The sequence below is a fragment of the Epinephelus lanceolatus genome, chromosome 2 (genome assembly GCF_041903045.1).
Source record: "Epinephelus lanceolatus isolate andai-2023 chromosome 2, ASM4190304v1, whole genome shotgun sequence".
In the NCBI taxonomy this organism is placed as follows: Eukaryota; Metazoa; Chordata; class Actinopteri; order Perciformes; family Serranidae; genus Epinephelus; species Epinephelus lanceolatus.
The window spans coordinates 31365218-31385864 of record NC_135735.1 but is presented as its reverse complement, the minus strand read 5'-3'; the positions used below and the strand labels follow the sequence as shown (position 1 = coordinate 31385864).

At 42.7% G+C, this 20647-nt stretch overlaps 1 protein-coding gene across 1 annotated transcript in view; it reads left to right on the top strand.

Annotated features, from left to right (window-relative positions):
* The window catches only part of ush2a (Usher syndrome 2A (autosomal recessive, mild)), a 256938-nt gene that overhangs the window by 218794 nt on the left and 17497 nt on the right, over positions 1-20647 (top strand). Inside the window, exons 72-80 of the mRNA XM_078160648.1 lie at positions 3047-3264; positions 3358-3494; positions 14731-14816; positions 14924-15065; positions 16230-16571; positions 16726-17087; positions 17221-17590; positions 17859-18140; positions 18269-18438. Of these exons, the coding sequence (XP_078016774.1) occupies positions 3047-3264; positions 3358-3494; positions 14731-14816; positions 14924-15065; positions 16230-16571; positions 16726-17087; positions 17221-17590; positions 17859-18140; positions 18269-18438 (2109 nt within the window). The remainder of the gene's footprint in view (positions 1-3046; positions 3265-3357; positions 3495-14730; positions 14817-14923; positions 15066-16229; positions 16572-16725; positions 17088-17220; positions 17591-17858; positions 18141-18268; positions 18439-20647) is intronic.

Genomic DNA, 20647 nt, shown 5'->3' with positions numbered 1-20647 from the left:
CCTCCCACCAGTTGGATGTGCTCAGACCACCTCTAACAGGAGGCGCCCAGAAGGCATCCTGATCAGATGCCCGAACCACCTCAACTGACCCCCTTCCAGGCAAAGGAGCAGCGGCTCTACTCCAAGCTCCCTCCGGATGCCCGAGCTCCTTACCCTATCTCTAAGGCTGAGCCCAGCCACCCTACGGAGGAAACTCATTTCAGCAGCTTGTATCTGCAGTCTCATTCTTTCAGTCATTACCCAGAGCTCATGATCATAGGTGAGGGTTGGGGCGTAGATGGACCAGTTTATCGAAAGCTTTGCCTTCTGGCTTACCTCTCTCTTCACCACGACGGTCCAGGACAGCACCCGTATTACTGCAGATGCCGCGCCAAACCGCCGATCTATCTCACGCTCCATTCTACCCTCACTCCTGAACAAGACCCAGAGATACTTGAACTCCTTCACCACTCCCAACCCGGAGGGGGCAATCTACCGTTATCCGGCATAGAACCATAGTCTGAGACTTGGCGGGGCTGACTCTCATCCCAACCACTTTGTCAACAGCACTAGATTTTGGTATCAGAAGCATTCTGGTTTCCGTGTGTAGTTCGAGTCATATTCACCAGTTACATTTGAACAGGCTTTTGTTGCCTGCAGGTAAAGAGTCCTTGTGGAGAGCAAAAGAGGTGGAACGCACTGGCTGAAATGTAATCTCGGAACCCACTGGCTATCATCTGATGATGATTTAGCTTTTCATTTGCTTTTTTCTAATTTGTCTGCATTTATATGCAGATATCTGTTTATAGACTTTACCAAAGTGTTGTCTGGATTTGTCTCAAGTTGCTAATTGAAGTGCAAACAGTGAGTGGTGCATGGAAGAGGAAGTCTTGGCCCGGATATCAGCTTGGTAGACTGGATGATCCGGAAATATACTGTAAGGGTTCTGACAAACGATATAGGTGATGGGTTCAGAACTTGCCATCAAGCTTAAAAGAAACCAATACTTTCAGGCAACAGTATCAAAGTCACATGCTTTGCACACCCAACCACAGCCTGACCTCCTACCTAAGACTTTTTTCACAGTTGTGTCACAACGCTGTCATAACAATTATAACAATGATGCATAATGACAGTGGGTGTCATCTTTAGATGTGACTGTCTCAAATTTAGAAATAATATTTGCTTGTGGTGTTGTGCATCACATCTCCATCTGAATCATCTGAGTGATCATAACTTGACAAGAGAGTCTGCAAAAATGTTTTTTCCAACAACTGGAATTCTTATATGAGCAAAATTTTGAATTCATTAGATTTGGTCACATTTTTCAACTCTGCCATTGGTGCTGCTGTTATGTTGTTGTGCACTCTGAGCTGTACTGTACTTCTGCACATCGCTGACGTACTCAGGTGTTTGTTTGTTTTTTCTTTTTTCTTATTTTATTGACTGTGAAATAAAGTACACATTTTTCAGAGTTCAGTAGCCATTTCTGAAGAATGAATGTACAATGTGCTTTTTGAATGGGACTGGCTGTCTGGAGGAGCAGGGCTTTTTTGATTATAAGGAAGTGTACTGAAAGTGGATGATGATGAATCAAGCAGACATAGAAATAACATACACAAAGTTGCTTTGAAATTCGTCTGTACTCATGCAAACCAATGTGACAATGTGCTCATGTTATGTCCTCTGTCACTACAACACAAATGAGCCAGAAGTAACACACATAAATCACATACACATACTCTGTGCATACATATAATATATATTTTTACCTTTACATATAGAAAAGCACAGACGTTTTAGTGACATACCTTTAGGCAAATGTCTGCTTACCAATCTACGCACTAAGTGTGTGTGTGTGTGTGTGTGTGTGTGTGTGTGTGTGTGCATCTGCGCGTGTGTATTAATGCATGCTGAAGGTCGTGGTCTGCTTGTTGACCAAAGACTGTGTGATCTGTATGCAGGGTCAGACCAGACTAAGCCCTTTAAGTCCTCAGGAAACACACATTAGCATAGCAGTTCACACACACACACACACACTGACACACCTGGCATGATCAGACTCAGACAGACAGGGACTTGGATAAAATAGGAAAATCTCTCTCACACTCACACCTGAAACCCTACATAATCACAGACAAAGGGGCTTACCAAGACATCAGGTTGCTTGCATCAGCCAGGGACTTGCACATGATGTTTAAGACGTGCCGTTACATTTTTTATTTCAATTCCAAAACTAAGTATGCTTATTTTTAGTTCACTAAAGTATGCTATCATATACTTAAATACCTTTAAAAACATATGTGAAAATGCCTTTTTTTAATTCAAATATGATTCAAGTAAATTTTAAATATCTAACTAAAATGAAAGGATTCTGTGTGTGTGTATGTCTGTCCTTTGATTTTCTCAACAACTTTTCCTCTGATTGACTTTACACTGGTGGTATATTGCTGGGGACTCAAGGAAGCGCAGTGTTGAGCGCAAGCTCTTGAGACCTACGGGACACATTTAGTTGCAGTGCATCACTACTACCAGAAGTACACACTATGTACTTTTACACTGCCGAACAGCGTGTTGGGTACAGCTAGCTCCTCGCCACGCTCTACAGAACAGTCAAGATCAGATGAAGAAAGAGAGACTGGAGATATTACATTGGAGCGACCTCAGACATTTCAGACATCTGAGATGTAACTTTTGGAAGGAATGCTTTTGTTCCCAGAAATAGCCTGGTCCCAAAGAGCTAGCTGTTAGCAAATTATGCTTGTATTCGCAAGGAAGCATGGTGTCATATGTGAATTTTTTTGGATGAGCAGTTCTCGAGAAAGCTGCAAGCAGCAACACAGAAGGCCATGCAGTCAGCTTGTTCTGAACAGACACTGCACTAATATTGCAAATACACAAAAAGTAAAACATCGGTACACTGTAGTACTTAGAAAGTTGTACAAAGTACAGTGTAAGTGGTTTCACTTTCAGATAACTATATTATTTTTTGATAAATAAATCAAAACAATATATATATTGAACATGTAATCATGAATGGCTGATTCAAGAATTTATTCTGTTATAGGCGTCCAGTAGGAACACAGGAGGAGCTACTGGTTTTCATCTGGTCCAGTGGGCCACTTGAATTCTTTGATGCAAGCCCTGCCCTGCGACCCTTCAGCTATTTCCAGTACAGGCTTTGCTCCTACAACTCCAAAGGCTCAGTTCTGAGCCAATGGGCTTTAGCTCAGACCTTAAAGGCAGAACCACAAGATATGGCCCCTCCCACTGTCACACCCACCGGTGAGTTCACCAAGTCACTTAAAAACTGGTATGGTTAAAATGTTCTTACATTGAATCACTGTAAGAGGTCCCATGTGATGTGCACTGTGTTAGGTGCATACTCAGCCCATCTGAAATGGAGTGAACCAGGACAACCCAACGGCCTCATTTCCCATTATAGACTGGTTTACAAGAAGCACCAACAGGACCCAACGCTCAACTCAACTGCTGTTACTGCTCTCACTGTGGAGGTAAATGCACACATACACATAGATGCACACACAAGCGCAGTGAATGCTGGATGATGGGAGCATGGATGCATCTATCTGTGAGGACAGTCTCCTTGATCATGTTGTTTTCTCATATCATTTGGCCTGAGCTGCACACAGCTTCAAAGTGATTCTTTGTGCTTTATAGAATTGCTCACACATGTAAAAACTTGTGAGCACAAACTGAGACCTATGCAGAAATGCCTGTAAATATACATTTATAAGCAAAGCAAAGTATATGGTTTATATACATATATAATACACAGCAAAATATATAGGGGTGTGTGTGTGTGTGTGTGTGTGTGTGTGTGTGTGTGTGTGTCTATTGTCATTTGTGATGCATGTGAAGAAATTTGGACTCTACCTGTGGTGCTGGTGCCATCTGTTTGCCAGTGAGGGGCCTGAAGACACACACACACACACACACACACACACACACACACACACACACACACACACACACACACACTGCCCATGCTCTGCTATTCTCCAGGGACCTTCCCACAAGTCTGTGCCATGCCTGATTCTCCAACACAGGAAATAACCATAAGCATGCTCCCTCAAACCAAACACACACAGACGTATACACACACAAACCCTCACACAGACTCACGCATGTACTGTATGTGCACACATATTCTACTGTTAACGGATGTCATTTAGTCTAAATATGAGTTGGCAGCTCAGTAAGCACGCTAAGTTCACCCAAAGCTGCAATGGGATATTTGCCAACAGTGCTAGCATCCTCTCTGCACACCACCACACACCTGTATGTGTGTGTGTGTGTGTGTGTGTGTATTAATACCTGAAACTCAGTCTTGTATGATACTACTTACAAGCAGTAATGATCGATGACAGAAAAGAGAAAGGAAGAAAAAAAAACAGACAGAGATGAACAGAGATTTAAAGATGACGTGGAGAGAAAGTGACATTGTAATGAAAACATCAGAATTTACACACTTATCAAAAAAAGATGGGCAAAAGACAGAGAGAGAGAGACAGATTGTTAGAACAAAGAACAATACAGTTAATGGAGACGGTGATGAAGAGAAAAGAATAAGTGAGACCAAAAGAGAGCTGAAAGGGGGAGAAAAGACAAGTGGAGGAACAAGAGGGGGGCGAGACAGAGTGATAGATAGGGAAAAGAGGGAGGAGAGCGAAAGGGGGAGAAGAGGTAGAAGCATAGATCTATATTCTGTCCATACAAGTGGCCTCTTCTCCCTCGGTGACCTTTGGCTTGTCACTCATAATTAATACAAGATGTAAATGGAGACCTTTCACCTTCTCATTGATATGGAACACTCTGTGTTTGCGTGTGTGTGTGTGAGGTTGTGTATGTGTGAGAGGCTCATTGACATGGCAAAGACTTATTTTAGTGGCGGTCATTTGTCACGCAGGTGCCTTCGCCACATGCGCTCGTTTGTTTAGGAATACACAAAGAAAGTGGAAATGAGAAACAAAGTTTGGAGGGAACTTGTAAAGAGCAGGCCACAGAGGCTTCTGGAACATTTGTGTCTTGACTTTTTGCTGAAAAGATTTTATGATATATTGGGTAGCTGTTTGAGAGTTAAGAGGCAAATGAATTGAAGAAGCAGCCGGAAGGAGGGCTTTAATCTATAAAGTATTTTCTTTTCTATTGCATGCTTTATCCTGACTTCTTTATTAGTTACTTTGTTAACTTATCCTCCACTTAATGTCCACTAATCCACTCATTCTTTTCTGCTCATAATTTCTTAGTTGGTGGATGTATTGTTTATGTGTGTGTATGTCTGTGTCCATTTGGTATGTGTGTATTTGCGTGTGTATTGATCTCAGGCTGGGCTGGGAACCCTGCTCTGTGCCAGCTTGGCTGATTAATGGGGTCGTCATGGCAATCGGACGGAATGAGGGTACGAAGCGCAGGCGGCCTGCCTCACTAGACCCCTACGCGCCGCCTGGTGCACACACAGTCTCGCGCACACTCACACACACACACACACACACACACACACACACACACATAAATTCACTCTCCACTTACACCTTTCTGACAGACATGTTAGTCACTCACACAACCCTGTCAAGTTTCCTTTCTTGCATCGTGGTTCCCTTACTTTTATTTTGCTTTAAGTTTTTCTTTATTATTTGCTTTTCTTCTATTTCCTTTTAAAATTCTTCCTCTTGGTGTTCACTTTTTATTGAATTTACCATCTTTGGATTAAGATCATTTTGCCTTCCTCAAATTCTGGCCAAAGGCAACTAAACTTACAAATCTGTTTCATGTGCTTGCCCTCACCTCATGCCTCCCCACGATCTTCTCCGCTCTTCTATCCTCCATCACCCTTTCTGTCCTTTTCCCTCATCTTTTTCTGCTTACACCTTTCGGTATCTTGCATCTCTTTCATATTTTCCTGCCTGTTGTCTCATTTTCTTCCTCCTCAATCCCTCCTGTCTGTGGTCTCTGTCCTGTTTTCCTCTGCACCCTGCTATTTCTCTACCTACATCTCCTTCCACCCCACCCTTAATTTCCTCAGCTCCTCTTTTCCATCTGCCCTCTCTTTTCTCACCATTTGTACAATCCTCCACATTTAACCCTTCTCTACACGTCCTCAATCTCGTATCTCTTCCCTTGCTCCTTTTGCACCTCCTCTCCCTCCTCCAGTCACTCTCCTCTCCTCTCTTTTCTCTCTCCATCTTCTTTTTAAATCCTCCTGCTTCATGTATTTCCCTGCATACCACCTCCCTCTTTCTCCTCCTTTACTCTTCTGTCCTTTCCTCCCTCCCTTGGCTCTTCCAGATGTTACACTGTGGCCCTTGGGATCACTGGTGAAGTTAGACCATGTGCATACATATGTGTGTGTGCGTGTGTGTGTGTGTGTGTGTTTCACTGTATGTGAATACATATGTCTGAATATGGTTGCATGTGTGCTTGGTGTGCATGCATAACATATTTTTGTTTGTGTGTGCAACAATATGTGTGTGTGTGTGTGTGTGTGTGTGTGTGTGTGTGTGCGTGTGTGTGTGTGTGTCAGAGTGTGTGCGTGTGTGCTGTATTAATACATCCCATTGATCAGAGCAGGACCCCTGACAGTCATCATCCCTGAGAACCATCTGGCCGACGCCTGACGCTCCCTCACCCAAACACAAGCTGACACCCTATTAATCTGCTACCGCCATGCATACATACGTGTGTGTGCGTGTGTTTTAGTGTGTGTGAATGAATGAATCTGTGAGAGCGTGCGGAAGAGAGAGTGTGTAATGTGTATGTAAGAGGTTATGTGTAGAGTATGCGTTAACATTTCTGCCGTGTCCATGTTTCTGTGTACGTGTATGCGTGTGTATGTGTGTCTGTGGGTGTGTGCTACAACCCCAAACCGTGCACACACATACGAATGTGTACACACACCACTCCGCCATCCGCCAACAACAGCCGGCGCTGAAGGGAGCTGAAGGGTGCTTGGAAATTAAGGTTATTACACAAATTGAGCCATATGGTCTAAATATTTCAGAGCTGAAATTTACTAGGCAATAAAAATGGCCCCTACCTCGGTAATGGTGTAAATTACAGCTTAACCACCAGCGCTAATGATGTCCTTCTGTACACCCCGTAACCAACCGTACATGAAGGACACATTGTTTAAAAAATACCCCAGGAAAAGCAAGAGAGAGGGAGAGGGGAAAAGGGAAGAAGGGATGGGGATAGAGGAGGAAGGATGGAGTGAACAGGGGTAAGAAGGAAGTGAAAGAGATGAGGGAAGAGGAGTGTGAGGAAAGAGGAGAGATAGATAGAGAGAAGGAGATGGAGAGAAAGAGAGTGATTAATATAGAGAGTGGAGAAAGAGAGGGAGAGAGAGAGCTAGCAGCATGTTTACAATCTGTTAGTTTACCATTAAGAGCCCGTCAGAGAGCGCGGGACAGCGAGGGCCAGCCGGCGAACTGTGTCTCAAAGCCGACATGAGGTTTCAGTGTGTGTGTGTGTGTATGCATGTGTGTGTGTCACCTGCACAGTCAGAATGTGTGTATTTAGGCATGCGCAGTCGGGAGACGTATAAAAGTATGGACGTGTTATCAGAATATGTGGTGTGTACTTAGACCTGAATGGTGTGCAGGTGGGTTGAATGATTAGGTCTGGACAAACAAGTAATACATGGTGCGAACACAGTATGAATACAGATGCATAGTTTTGGAATACTGTATGTGTGCATGTGTTTGATGCATGGGTATGATTGTATAAGCACAGTAAGGATGTGATCAAATAGGTGTACAGTTTCACCTGCTCGTATTCAAGGCAAAAACATGAGCATCATCTAAAGGACGGAGTACAGCTCAGCTGTCATGAGTCCTGGGTGACACGCATGTAAGCTAACCTGAACTACAGAAGAGCATCATGCTGTTGAAAATAAAAGTTAGGTCTGCTTTCACTCGCAAACCTATTCTGTGCCTAATATTTGACTACTCAGTGGGAAAATGTCTCCATCTTGCCCAGCGCAGGCCATTGTCAAAACAAACAGCACATGCCTGACTGCAACAGCATATTGGGAAATATACTTAATTTGCTTTCAACGAGATCGATACTGCTATCTTATCTGTTAAACTGATATGAAGCCACAGCCAGTTAGCTTAGCTTAGCATAATGAAGCAGGGGCAAACAACTAGCCTGGCTCTGACCAAAAGTAACAATCTCCTCCAACCAGCACCTCTAAAGCTCACTAATTAACACATTATAAATCCTTACATTTTAAAATGATAAGTACAAAAACAACAATTTTGGTTTTACAGGGGGTTATGAAACTATTTCTGTGTGAATATAGGCTCTTTCAGACACAACAGTTTGAGCTGCGCCAAGTGGAACGCTGCTACTAGGCACGTGCTTTACTTTATGTCGCAAAAAGCCATTGTGATGCAGAGCAAGCCATTGGAAATAATGGGTTTCAGAGTGTAGTGGTGCTGTTGTCGCGTTCTCTTGCGTCAAAAGAGCCTTATTTGAATGACTTTCTTGAGTCTACACTGGTTGTCGGGCAACCTTACATCGGCAACAAGACTCAAAAAAGGAAACTTTCCCAAAATGCCCAACTAGTCCTTTAAGTTTTATCTGGTTCAAGCTGTATAGCCATCATCTCCAGTAATATTGTAATCAGAATGTCGCAAGTAAAATTAACCGCTGATTTTCCATCATCATTAATTTGCAGTGTTTCTGTGCAGTATCGTCTTGTGTTTCTATATTTGCAGTAAATCTCTGTATTTTGCCATGGTTTTGTCAAAGTGGTGATGGTGTGTTCTCATTAGCTTGTGTGTTTTTCTGTTTGCTTGTTTTCTTAAGTGGCAGTCCATTGAGCTCCATCAACCACCATAGTTTTCACGTCATGAAAATCAGGATATAATGTAATAGAATAGAATGCTTAACATTATGTATTTCAATTAGTCTGGCTCGTTTAAGCCATGTTAAATGAAAATAAATCTGTTGTGGCATGGAACCAGGATTTGATATCAGCTGCACTTGTTGCTTTGCACCCCCTTTTACTTTCTGTTTAGTTATCCTCTTTGTGTCGCTTAACTACCCAAGACACAGAGCAGAGAATAGAGGGTGGTCAAAGGAATAGGAATGACAAGACTTTGCCCTTGTTCTCAGTGACACCCTTTAACAAATGAGGGAGACAAAGGAGTGGAGGCAAGAGAGCAATGCAGAGCTGAGTGCACAGAGGGTGAGGAGAGAGGAATGAGGAGGTTGAGAGGGCAGGAGGAGACAGGTGAAGAGAGGAAGGAAGGATTAGAGGGGAGAATAAGGAGACTCAGATGCAGAGTTCGTCGGGCCCTCGGCCTATCAGACCCCTTAGTCCGAGGTCTCCAACTCTGATTGGAGGGCTCTCAGCATTCTGCATAAACAGCCAAATAATCAGGCTGCAACACTTCCTCTTCTCCTCGCTGCAATCTTTCTCTCTGTCCCCTCATCTTTTTCACACCTCCTCCTTCTAACGCTCCATACCGCTTAGTCCTCCCTCCATCACTGAATTTCCATCTGGGTTTTCTCTACCTCTGTCACAAATTACAGTTTTTATGTTATTCTTATCCACCATCTTTGCCCCCCTCCATCGCCTCCTCTTCTGTCTCCCTCTCACTCTTTCAAGTGATTTTTTTTTTCAAGTGAATTTATATTCTCCTACTCCCTTTCCTTCCCCCTCTCTTTGTCTCTCACTCTCTTTCTCTCAGTAATGACAGGTTGTGTTATTGTGTGTCTGTCTGTGAAGAGGCCACACCATCCAGTGTAGTGCTCTCCACTTGTCTTAATGGGTGTTTAGTGCAGCAACTGCGATACGATGGTCGTCACTTTAGAGGAATGCTGAGTGTGAGTGCTTATAAGAGAGAAGAAACAAAAGGAGTTTAGTATGTTTGTGATGACTGAGTCCATTCAACTCTGGAGTAAGGCAAGTGTGTGTGTCGGTGTGTGTGTGAAAACTTGTAACTGAATCCTTGTCTAGTGTTTATTTTGGTAGTGGGCTGTACTTCTGACTGTAGTCTGGAGGAGGCTGTCATCCTCACAGCCTGAATGGAGTATTTGTATTTGGCCTTTTCCATTATGATCCTCGATTGGGTGTTATATTTTTATTTCTCTTTCATACATGTGGACCTTTAGTTATGGGTTCATGTAGTGCTGTATATTGGCCTTCAGGATGAGGCCAGTTACGTGAACAATCTTGAATTCACAGCCCTAAAAGTCAGTTCCGTTCAGCTTAGTCTTACTTCAGTTTTGTCCCCCATCTCTACCCACCCAAAGACAGAAAAATTCCAAAATAGATTATTGGATTTGTTTTACAAACCAGTCATTAATTAAAACCAGCAGCCTTAGTAAAAAAATACATTAAAATATGTAATGATTTGACCTGCCTGATGGAATAAAGCTTAGATAAAACTACATGCAAAGACAAACACATGCTCCCTCATTTCAATTTCAGCAGATACAGTATCTGTGGTTTCTAAGCATACCGTCCCTCACTTGCCAGAATTTGTCCACTGCTCTTTGGCCACATCACACACACACACACATACACACACACATATACACACACCAAATATGCTGTTCCCGGGGTCTAGAGCTGCCAAAGCCAATCATGGCTGTCGGTGTGAAGTGGGCATGCCTGTTCCAGACCCCTGCAGTCCCTCTCTATGTCTGTGCTGGCCACAGACAAAACACATGCCTAATGGCACTCTGTGTGTCTGTTAGTGTGTTTCCGCATGTGTGTGTACGTGCCGCATGGTCGTCTGTATGTGTCAGGGTTTGTCTAACGCACACTGACTAGCAGGGACACCCACGCAGGGCATTTGCAAACAGACACAGGGCAATTGTTCCAGCAGCATTGAATTAGGCATGCACACATAAATATGTGTACACACACACATACACACACACACAAACTTGGCTTGAGAGCTTGGCATGGGGCGCGAGAGAGCAGCGTGTGGTGTACTGGCTCACCTCAGAAACCTCCGAAAACAATTACTGCTCTCACAGGGCTGGTCAGGGCACAGCTTGTACTAATAGACTGGACTAAAGAACTGAATTGAATTGAATTGAATTGAACTGAATTGAATTGAATTGGAGCGCATCTGATCATAGGCTGTTTTACCACACACTGAAATAACTAAGGCACATAAGAAAAGGTGAAACAGCAGGGTGCTTTATTATCTCTCCAGGACTTAATATGATGGAGCAGAGAGGCCAGAGACAGCCTATGAAGTGAAAGATCCCGAAGGCAGACCAAGTGAACCCCATTCACCTATCATTAGGCATGCTTCTTTCATGTATGTTCTTAGGCACTCACTTTACTTTTACCTGCGCATCTGTGTGTGTGAGCGAGAGACAAAGAGAGAGAAAGAGAGCATGTGTGTGTGTACGTGCATGCACGTGTGTAGCCATATGCTAATGTTGGTCTATCTCTCTGTCTCTGTCTCTCTGCGGGGCCCAGTGCTGGGGCCTTTGTGAGATAATCAGCATAATTCTTTTGACAAATACACATGGTTATTCTTAATTAGTATCACACACTGTCCCCCCAGCCACACCATGCCTCTCCACCTGAATATCACACACACACACACACACACACACACACACACACACGCACACAGCTGTGCACTTGCACTTATACACATGTGTCCAAGGGACACATGGGTACAAAACAAGATGCATGCAGATGTGGGCTTGTTAGGATACATGCAAATGCACACAAATAAACACCACTACCAGTATATTTGCACAAGGTTCAAGGTGCACACATGCACACTGACCCTTTCATATAGGCTCCACATGCAGAAGCACACACACTGTCCACAGGACCCCCGCTGTAGCTCGGCTCACACACCAAAGAGAAGACAGAATGAGGAAATAAAAGATTGAATAAATTGCTTCCTTGCCCTCAATGCTAAGTTGTGTTGAACCATCGAAGATCTGAGGGCTCTTTAATGTATAAATTAGAGAGACCTCTTCCTGTCTCTTCTCTTCTTTCCCTATCATTGTCTCCTTTTCTCTCCCTGTCTTGTTTACACCTTTCCTTTACATCTGTGCAAATCTCTCTGGTCCCCCCCGTCTCTCCCGCTCTCACTTGACTTCTTGCTCTCCCTCTGTTCTTTTGCATTTGGCACGATTAAATAGTGACTTTGATCATCCACACACACATGTACACTGAATTTAGGTTGATGAGAACCTTTTGCTTTCATATTTTACACTGTAGAGATTCATATGTTCTTCCTGGTTGGCCATTTGTTTCAAGACAGAAACACAACCATTTATCAAAAGCAGTTTTTACTGCTGCAGTCTGTTAAAATCATTACAGTTATGATTTTGCTGAAGCTGCAGCAAAAATGTAAAACCATTTACAGTGAAATTATAAATACCTATTGCTAAACTGCCCCACGGTGGTTGCTGAAACATGAATTGATATGCATCCAAAATTAACAGCCATTTAGTAGCGCTAACTAATCCTTAGCACATAATGATCAAATGCTGTATAGTATACTTAAAATACAAATGTAGTACACATGACAGAAATCGTACAAATATAAGATTGGGAAATTTAACTCCAGCTGTGTGGTCTTTAGTATTTTCTATACTCCCGTTAATCTCCACAGCTGAGATTGGTAAATATTGAATTGACCTTAACTCTGTTATCCATGACATCATCTCTAGTTTTCTTCCTTAATATGTGCATTCTAAGATACTGTGAAAGTGTTTTGTGCATGCGTGCCTCTGCACATGTGTATGTATGAGACAGAAATAGTTATTGAGGGAGCTGTTAATGTAATGTAATAGTAGTGTGTTTTAGTGTTACACCATTTGATTACTGCCTGTCTGTGGATCTGTATGTGTGTGTGTTTGTGTGCACTTAGCAGGCTGAGGTGGTGGATTTCATTGTGCTTGATTGTTGAGTATTTGTGTGTGTGTGGGTGTGTGTGTGTGGGTGTGTGTGTTAGGAGGCCGTTAATGTGGTATGTTTCAGTGATAAAGTGTTTGAATGTATTGCCATCTAGAGGCGTGTAGCAGAGTCTCCATGCTCCTATAAAAGCTGCCAGCGCCAGATGCTGCTATTGACAATGTGCATATGTTAACCGCTTTATAGGCCACATGCCTCACATATTTCACTGGCTTTTAAGGTAGAGAGATCTCTCATTCTCGCTCACTTAATCTGTCTCTCCCTTTTGCCACATCTATCTTTTTTCCCTCTCCCACTTTAGCTTTCTTCTATCTTTTTTATCCATTCACTCAATCTCTCTCTGTCTGTCTCTTTCCTCACACTCCCCTCCCACCTTCTGTCTCTCCTTTTTTTATTTCCTTCATCAGTTATTAACTCACTCACCTCTTTCTCTTTTATATCCCTCTTTTCTAATTCTCCGTCCTACATCTCCTTACTTATGTACACTTCATTTCATTCCGATCTCTTTTTTTTCTCGCGGCCTTTATTTCTCACTCCCACCGCCCCTTTCTCTCTCTGTCTCTCTCCACCCCTGTGTCTCTCCTCTTTGCGTCCCTCCCTCCCTCCCTCCCTCTCTCTGCTGAGAAGTGCTGTGATTTGCAGGAGGATTTAGCTTGTGTCTAGGTGTCTAGGGGCTTATTAATCCTATTTTACTGTGGATGAAAAACACGTTGGCTCCCAGACATGAAAACAGTGAATACATGCATTCTGGTTGTTGTTCAGACAGTTCATCCTTGGTGCCACGCTACGGTGATTTGTCAGGGTTTTCATTTGATTCAGTTTGAATTGAAGCCTTTTTTGATCCTCTTGCTGCTGCATTGAAGTGGGTTACCAGTTAATCTCTTTACATATGCCTGCTTATGTGAAAGCATACAATCCTGAACAGACAATTTTTAAAAACTGCAGACTCAACACATGAAGAAACGTAGCCTCCTATGTAGTACAATCACACAATTACGTTCACACACACTGAGAAACAACGCTCTCATAGCTGCTTTAAAGCTCACAGTCATAAACAAACAAACAAACAGGCAGTCCTGGAGCCTAGTGCTCCCTGACTACCATGTCATCGCACGCCAGGGCCTTTTGAAACAACAGTGTGTCTCTTATCAATTAGTAAATGGTGTTCCCACTGTATCACACACACACATACACACTGCCCCTGTGTCTGCCAGGGTGTTGGGCTGGGTCCCACTGCCTAAAGCTACTGGCAGACTCACTCCGCCTGTGTCTCTGTGTTTGTGTGTGTGTGTGTGTGTGTGTGTGTGTGTGATATGAAAGGGTGCATGTGTGACATAAACACTCAATCTGGAAGCTTTGAATTCACCCATAAGGGACGGCCGTCTGCCTGCCAGTCTCTCTCTGTCTCTGCCACTTCTCTGGTGTCTACTTACTTTACCATGGCAGAGCCTGTATGTTGAAATGTTGATATCACAAATCCCATGTCATGTCATCTTAGCTCGCCATTGTTTCGGCGTTCCTTTTCATTCCCCGTTTTAATGAGTAATGCACTGGTTTTTATTCATGCAGGATTTGCTTGTGTAACTAACTCGCTCTCTTCTCTTACTACGGCATGCTACTCACTGTTTCCCTTTCCATCTCTGCTCTTTTTTCTTTCTCCTTTTAACTCCTGCCCAATAATTCCTTTGTCCTCTCTCTTTTCTCTCCCATATCTCCTCCTCCCTACATCTTTCTCCCTCTCATCTCTCTCTCCTACTTTTTCCTTTTCATACTTCCCTCCATCTCTCTATATATATCATACCTTGGTCTTTCTCTCTCAGGGTACAGTCCTAGAAGCTACTGTCTATGGCCTTGAACCGTACAGTCAGTATAGTCTACGAGCGGAAGCTGTGAACGAGGCAGGTAGGTTGATTATGATCGGTAAACTCATTTAAAATATTAGGAATAAATTATATCAGCACCAACCACTGAACCACTCCACTGAGCACAGATGTTTTGGAACCCTTCAGGTAGTGTGTCCAGTCCATGGATCGCCATAAGGACCCTGGAGGCTTCTCCTGCTGGCCTGTCTAATTTTACCGTGGAGCAGAGAGAGCAGGGCAGGGCGTTGCTGCTGAGCTGGACTCAGCCAAGCTCTCCAAATGGAATCATCACGGTACGTTCAATACAGACAACAAAAACACACAACACATACCAAAGTGTTTACATAGCATTGAGCAGGTGAAGCGGGAGAGGTGTGGACTTGTGTCACGTGACTTGAACTTGAGTCACAAGTTTGTTAACTTTAGACCTGACTCTACAAAATCAAAAGACAGGCAACTCAACCTGGACTTCAACGCGAAGAACCTGTTACTTCACTTGGACTTGAGCCTTGTGACTTGGAAATAATTGATACCTTCCTCTAAACTCAAAGATTAAAAAGTACGTTATTCAAAAAATGTGCCATGAATTAATAAATTTCTCTTTATTTCTTGAATCTTCTCATATTAACGCTTTTCATTCCCAGCAAGTTGACACTTAATTCCCTAGACTTCCACTTTTGTTGAAACAGTCAGATAGCATCCAATCAAGTTGCAGGAGAGAACCTTGAAGAACTAATGTTACTGAGTTTTGTTTGTGTACAAAAACTACTGGCAGTCAAAAAAACAAATTGCAGTATGCAAAATGTGGAGGTTGAAAACGACAGATGGAGACATGACAACTTCCAACAAACTTGTTTTAACAAATAAAAACAAATATTCTAAAGCATTCATGATTTTTACAAATGTAATAGATTATTAATCTGTTGTTATATGGCATTACATTTGGAGTTTAGGACTTGAGTGCAAAGTTTTGAGGCTTACTTTTGATTTGCAAAACATTGACTTGGTCCCACCAAGGTCTGGAAGTGATCTAAGGTGCCCCTCAAATTTAATCTGTCTCACATTGTAGAAGAAACATTGGAAACATCAGATTGCTACCAATATTATACATAGACACATATGAAAGCCCACAAGTACACTTACCAACTTACAAAACGTGCCCATGTAATTCAGCAACTTATTCACGTATTCATGGAGGCACTTTACATATATTCTGATACTTATATGTTCACACCAATAAAACCTGCACCTGCACCATTATCACATAATTACAGTATGAAATTTGTCTTTACTTTGATGTCTTCTTCTCTCTCACCTGCTTGGCATCTTTGCCCCTCCTCTGTTCCCTCTATGCTCTACTTCAACCCACCTACAATAACTTTCTCTTTGTCTCCTTCTCTCTCACTGCACTGCATACTTTTCTTTTCTTTGCCTGCTTTCCGTCTCTTCCTTTCCAGATGTACAACTTGTACAGTGAGGGGAACCTGGAATTCAGCGGACTATCACGCAACTTCCTGTTTCGCCGTTTGGAGCCATGGACCATGTATACTTTGACTCTTGAAGCTTGCACCTTAGCAGGCTGCACACGCACCCCGCCTCAGCATGTCACCACAGCAGCAGCTCCACCTGTTTCCCAGCCCCCACCCAGGCCTCTCTTCATTGGCCCAGACCGTGTTTCACTTACCTGGGGCCCTCCCTCCCAGCCCAACGGGCCAATTGGAGAGTATTTCTTACTCGGGAGAAGTCTGGAGGAAGTGGGAAGAGAAAGAAGTAATGAAGAGGATATTGCAAAGGGAAAGGTAGGTAACTAAAGACACATCTCTGAAGTTATAGGGAAGTGATTTTGAAGTTCATGGTCAATCTGACCATTTGTTATTTGGCCTGATAGAATACCCAGGTGCCATCAATATCCATATACAACTCCTCTTAATCATCCACAACTGTCTTCAACAGGTGCTGTTCAGAGAATCATCCCCACAAAATGGTGACACCCTCTCGTATACAGTGACTGGTCTGCGTCCCTGGACACAGTATGAGTTCAGTGTCCAGACTCACAACCCTGCTGGACACACCCAAAGCCCCTGGGTGTCTGTGACAACCAGACAGGCCCCTCCTCGTGGTCTAGCTCCCCCAACAGTGAGTCACCTACAAGGCCGGCCCAGTGAGATGTTGGTGTCCTGGACTCCTCCTTTGGAACCCAATGGGATACTTCAGTCCTACAGGATTCAAAGAAACAATGTCAGTTTCTCATTTAGTTTTGACCCTACTATCCTCCACTACACAGACGAAGACCTCCTGCCATTCTCAACATACAGGTATAGCTTGCCTTTTATTCTCATGCTATGTTATTGTCTGAAATTAACTAACCTGAAGGTTTCCCTGGTTTTCCCTGTAATGTTTTTTGATAGAGAAAATTAAACTTTCATTCTAATCTATTCTTTTCTGCAGCTACTCAGTTATAGCCTGCACGTCTGAGGGATGCATCACCAGCCCTCATGCAAACATCACAACTCTAGAGGCCCCACCTGCCACAGTGGAAGCTCCCACAGCCGACAGCATCACATCCAATAGTATAAACATTTCGTGGAGTAAACCGCTGACACAGAATGGAGAGGTGACTGAATATATCCTGAAACTGAATGACGAAGAAACTTATCGTGGGAGGAACCTTAATACAGTGTTGTCAGGTCTGGAGCCACACACGCCATATCATCTGGTCCTTTTAGCTTGTACCAGCGGCGGGTGCACCGCCAGCGCCTCAATGTCTGCCGTGACAGGGGAGGCTCCTCCCACTGGCCTGGCTGCCCCGATTCTGAAGGTGTGTTTGTCTATTTTGGACTTCTAGTCAAATCTCTGTTACACTGTGTGCAATACTTTAATCTGTAGATTTCAGTCCAGAAGGGATCAAAGGATTTCACCACTCATCCAAGATCATTTCAGTTCAATAGAACTTATCCTTTTACACAAAATTTGCATCATCACTGATTATTCAGCAATTAGAACTGAACACTGATGTGAAATTGTACATGTGATACAAAGCATACACATTTATTATTTATTATAATTTTGTTACCTTTCCTTTGAAGGTGACTGGCCCAGAGTCAGTGGAAGTTAGCTGGAGGCCACCAGAGCATCCTAATGGCATCATTACAGGATATGAGCTCCGCAGAGATGGTGAAGTTATCTATGTTGGCACAGAGACTCATTACCATGACTTCACACTATTGCCAAGTGTAGAATACAGCTACGTTGTGCGGTCAAACAACAGCAAAGGGACAGTGAGCAGTGCAGCAGCCACAGCAAAGACTCACACATCTGTTCCTTCTGGTGTTGGTCTCCCCACACTGACACCTCTGGGACCAACCCAGGTAAGTATCCATCTATTCAGTCCATATAAATAACAGCTGAATCATGTCGTTACTATTGCTGCGATTTTACCTTCCTAGTATCTTCAAATGTTTAAAAGTTTAATGTTGTATGTTGTTTGTCTTTCCAGTTGAGAATAGAGTGGAGTACTCCAGCCCGTCCTAATGGAGACATTGTGAGTTACACTGTGTATCAGAGAGATCCAGTCCAGCTCAGCACCACCAGCACTGTGTTCATTCCAGAGGACAGTGACTTCTCTGAGCGACACAGCACTCTGAGTGGGCTAGCTCCTTACCACAGGTCAGTTAAAGCAGATTTTCACTACGGTCAACATTTATGTCTTTATGACGCAGTGTATGGATGCAATGTAAGGTGCATGTATAAGTAGGAAGAATATGTCGTGTTTTGTTGTTTGTTTTTTTCTTAATACAAAGCTAAAGGTTATAGATTTTACATTTTTATTAAAGCTACAATTGGTGACTTTCATGAAAGTAAGTTTTTTATGTTTGCTGATACTGTTACAATATTCTGAAAGTATATATGTCAGATCTGTGAAAAACAAAATTAGCCTCCTCTTCCTACTGCTTCTAATGGCATTCGCTAGAATCTACCGTGGTGCACAAAAACAACCAATCAGAGCCAAAGGGTCTCTAACACAGCTGTCAAGATTCTGTTACTGCATTACCTATTTCTCTCTTTAACTCTATTCAGAAACATGTTTTAGTGTACTGTTTAGCTATAAAATAACATTGTTTATGTCTCAGCTGCCATGTTCGAAAACTGAAGTATAAAGCACCGCCCACTGGCTGAACCAGCTTTCTCATTTTAGAGCGAAATGGTACACTAAAATAGTTTTCTGAAAACATTTGAGGCGATGCAGTAACAAAATCTTGATTCATATTTGATCAGTGCTGCCTAGTTTGACAGTTTGACTGCAGTTCATGAATAGTGACTGACATGATTGACAGCTGTGTTAGACCTACTATAGAAGCCCAACAAGGCAATAGAGTAGGCAGAGGAATATGATTTTTTTATTATAGATTATCTCTACCATTTAGCGCTGGGTGAATACAGTGACAGTGTCAGAAAATATTAAGAAATATATATTTTAATAAGTTACCAACTACAGCTTTAAAGGGATAGTGCACCCAAAAATTAAAATTCAGCCATTATCTACTCACCCATATGCCGAGGGAGGCTCAGGTGAAGAGTCCTCACATCACTTGCGGAGATCCAAGGGGAGAGGGGGTAGCAACACAACTCCACCTAATGGAGGCTCAAATCATGTTTTTCCAAACAACTTTTTATGTCGGGGCTTCAGGACACTTGGATCACTACGGACGAGCCGTATGGAGATATTTTGTGGTTTCAATTATGTGTTTTTGGACGTTTGAATCTGGGGCGCCGTAAGCCTTCATTAGGTGGAGTTGTGTTGCTACCCCCTCTCCCCTTGGATCTCCGCAAGGGATGTGTGGACTCTAAAACTTCACCTGAACCTCCCTCGGCATATGGGTGAGTAGATAATGGGTGAATTTTCATTTTTGGGTGCACTATCCCTTTAAACTGATTTGCCTGAAAAGGTCAAGAAAAAAGAGGAACAAAACAGTTTCCTCTTTCCAAGTCTAATAAGAAAATATGGGGAGGAATACCAGATAAAAAGGGAACAAAAAAACAACCAAAAAAACAACACTCCAGTAGCCTCTTTACAAACCACCACATCTCCATGACAGATGTGCCGTTAATACCAGAGCTAGGTTCATTTGATTCTCATTTCGGTCAATCTATAACCATCATTTTCTTAAAAAACTATCATTCAGTGCATTCTTTCAAAATAGATGGTGAAATTTAATATATCCTTTAAGGTGATTCAATTTAAAGTGAACTCATATACACAGGTTTGAACTTGTATTATTACTGGTTTTAAAACGGCAAAAGAAGAGAGAAGAAAAGAGGGCTCAAAAAGTGACCAGTGATGGTTTAATACATATTTTCTCAGACTTATGACACACTTAAACACTGGAAAAAGAAAAACGATTTATATTTTCTCTCACTAGCTTGTATTTTTTTACTTCCACACGGAAAATAATGTTGCAGCCATAAACAGAGGCACAACATCACTGTGTAGTTTGTACTCTGCTGTTTTGCCCCAATAAAGTCTTCTGTCAGAAGAAACCTACAGGCTGAGCAAATAAGTCAAATGCTATATTCCTGAAGCCTGTGTAATAAATTAGGATACTAATGCACCTGTCAAAATGCAAATATCTTGATTTGGTGAAAAACAACCTCTCAAGCAAGCTGTCAAAATGACATGGTTGAGACTGTGGTGTTTCAAAGCAAGACATAGAAAGGGAGTCAATGTTGAAGTAGTGGCCATGCATCTGTCACACTCTCTGGGAACCAGACATCAGAGTGGACCGAAGACTGTAAATGTGTGTATGTCTGTGTGTGTGTGTGAGGGTGCATATGCATGTGCAGTCATGTGGGTCAATTCCTACAAGTGTGCTTGAAT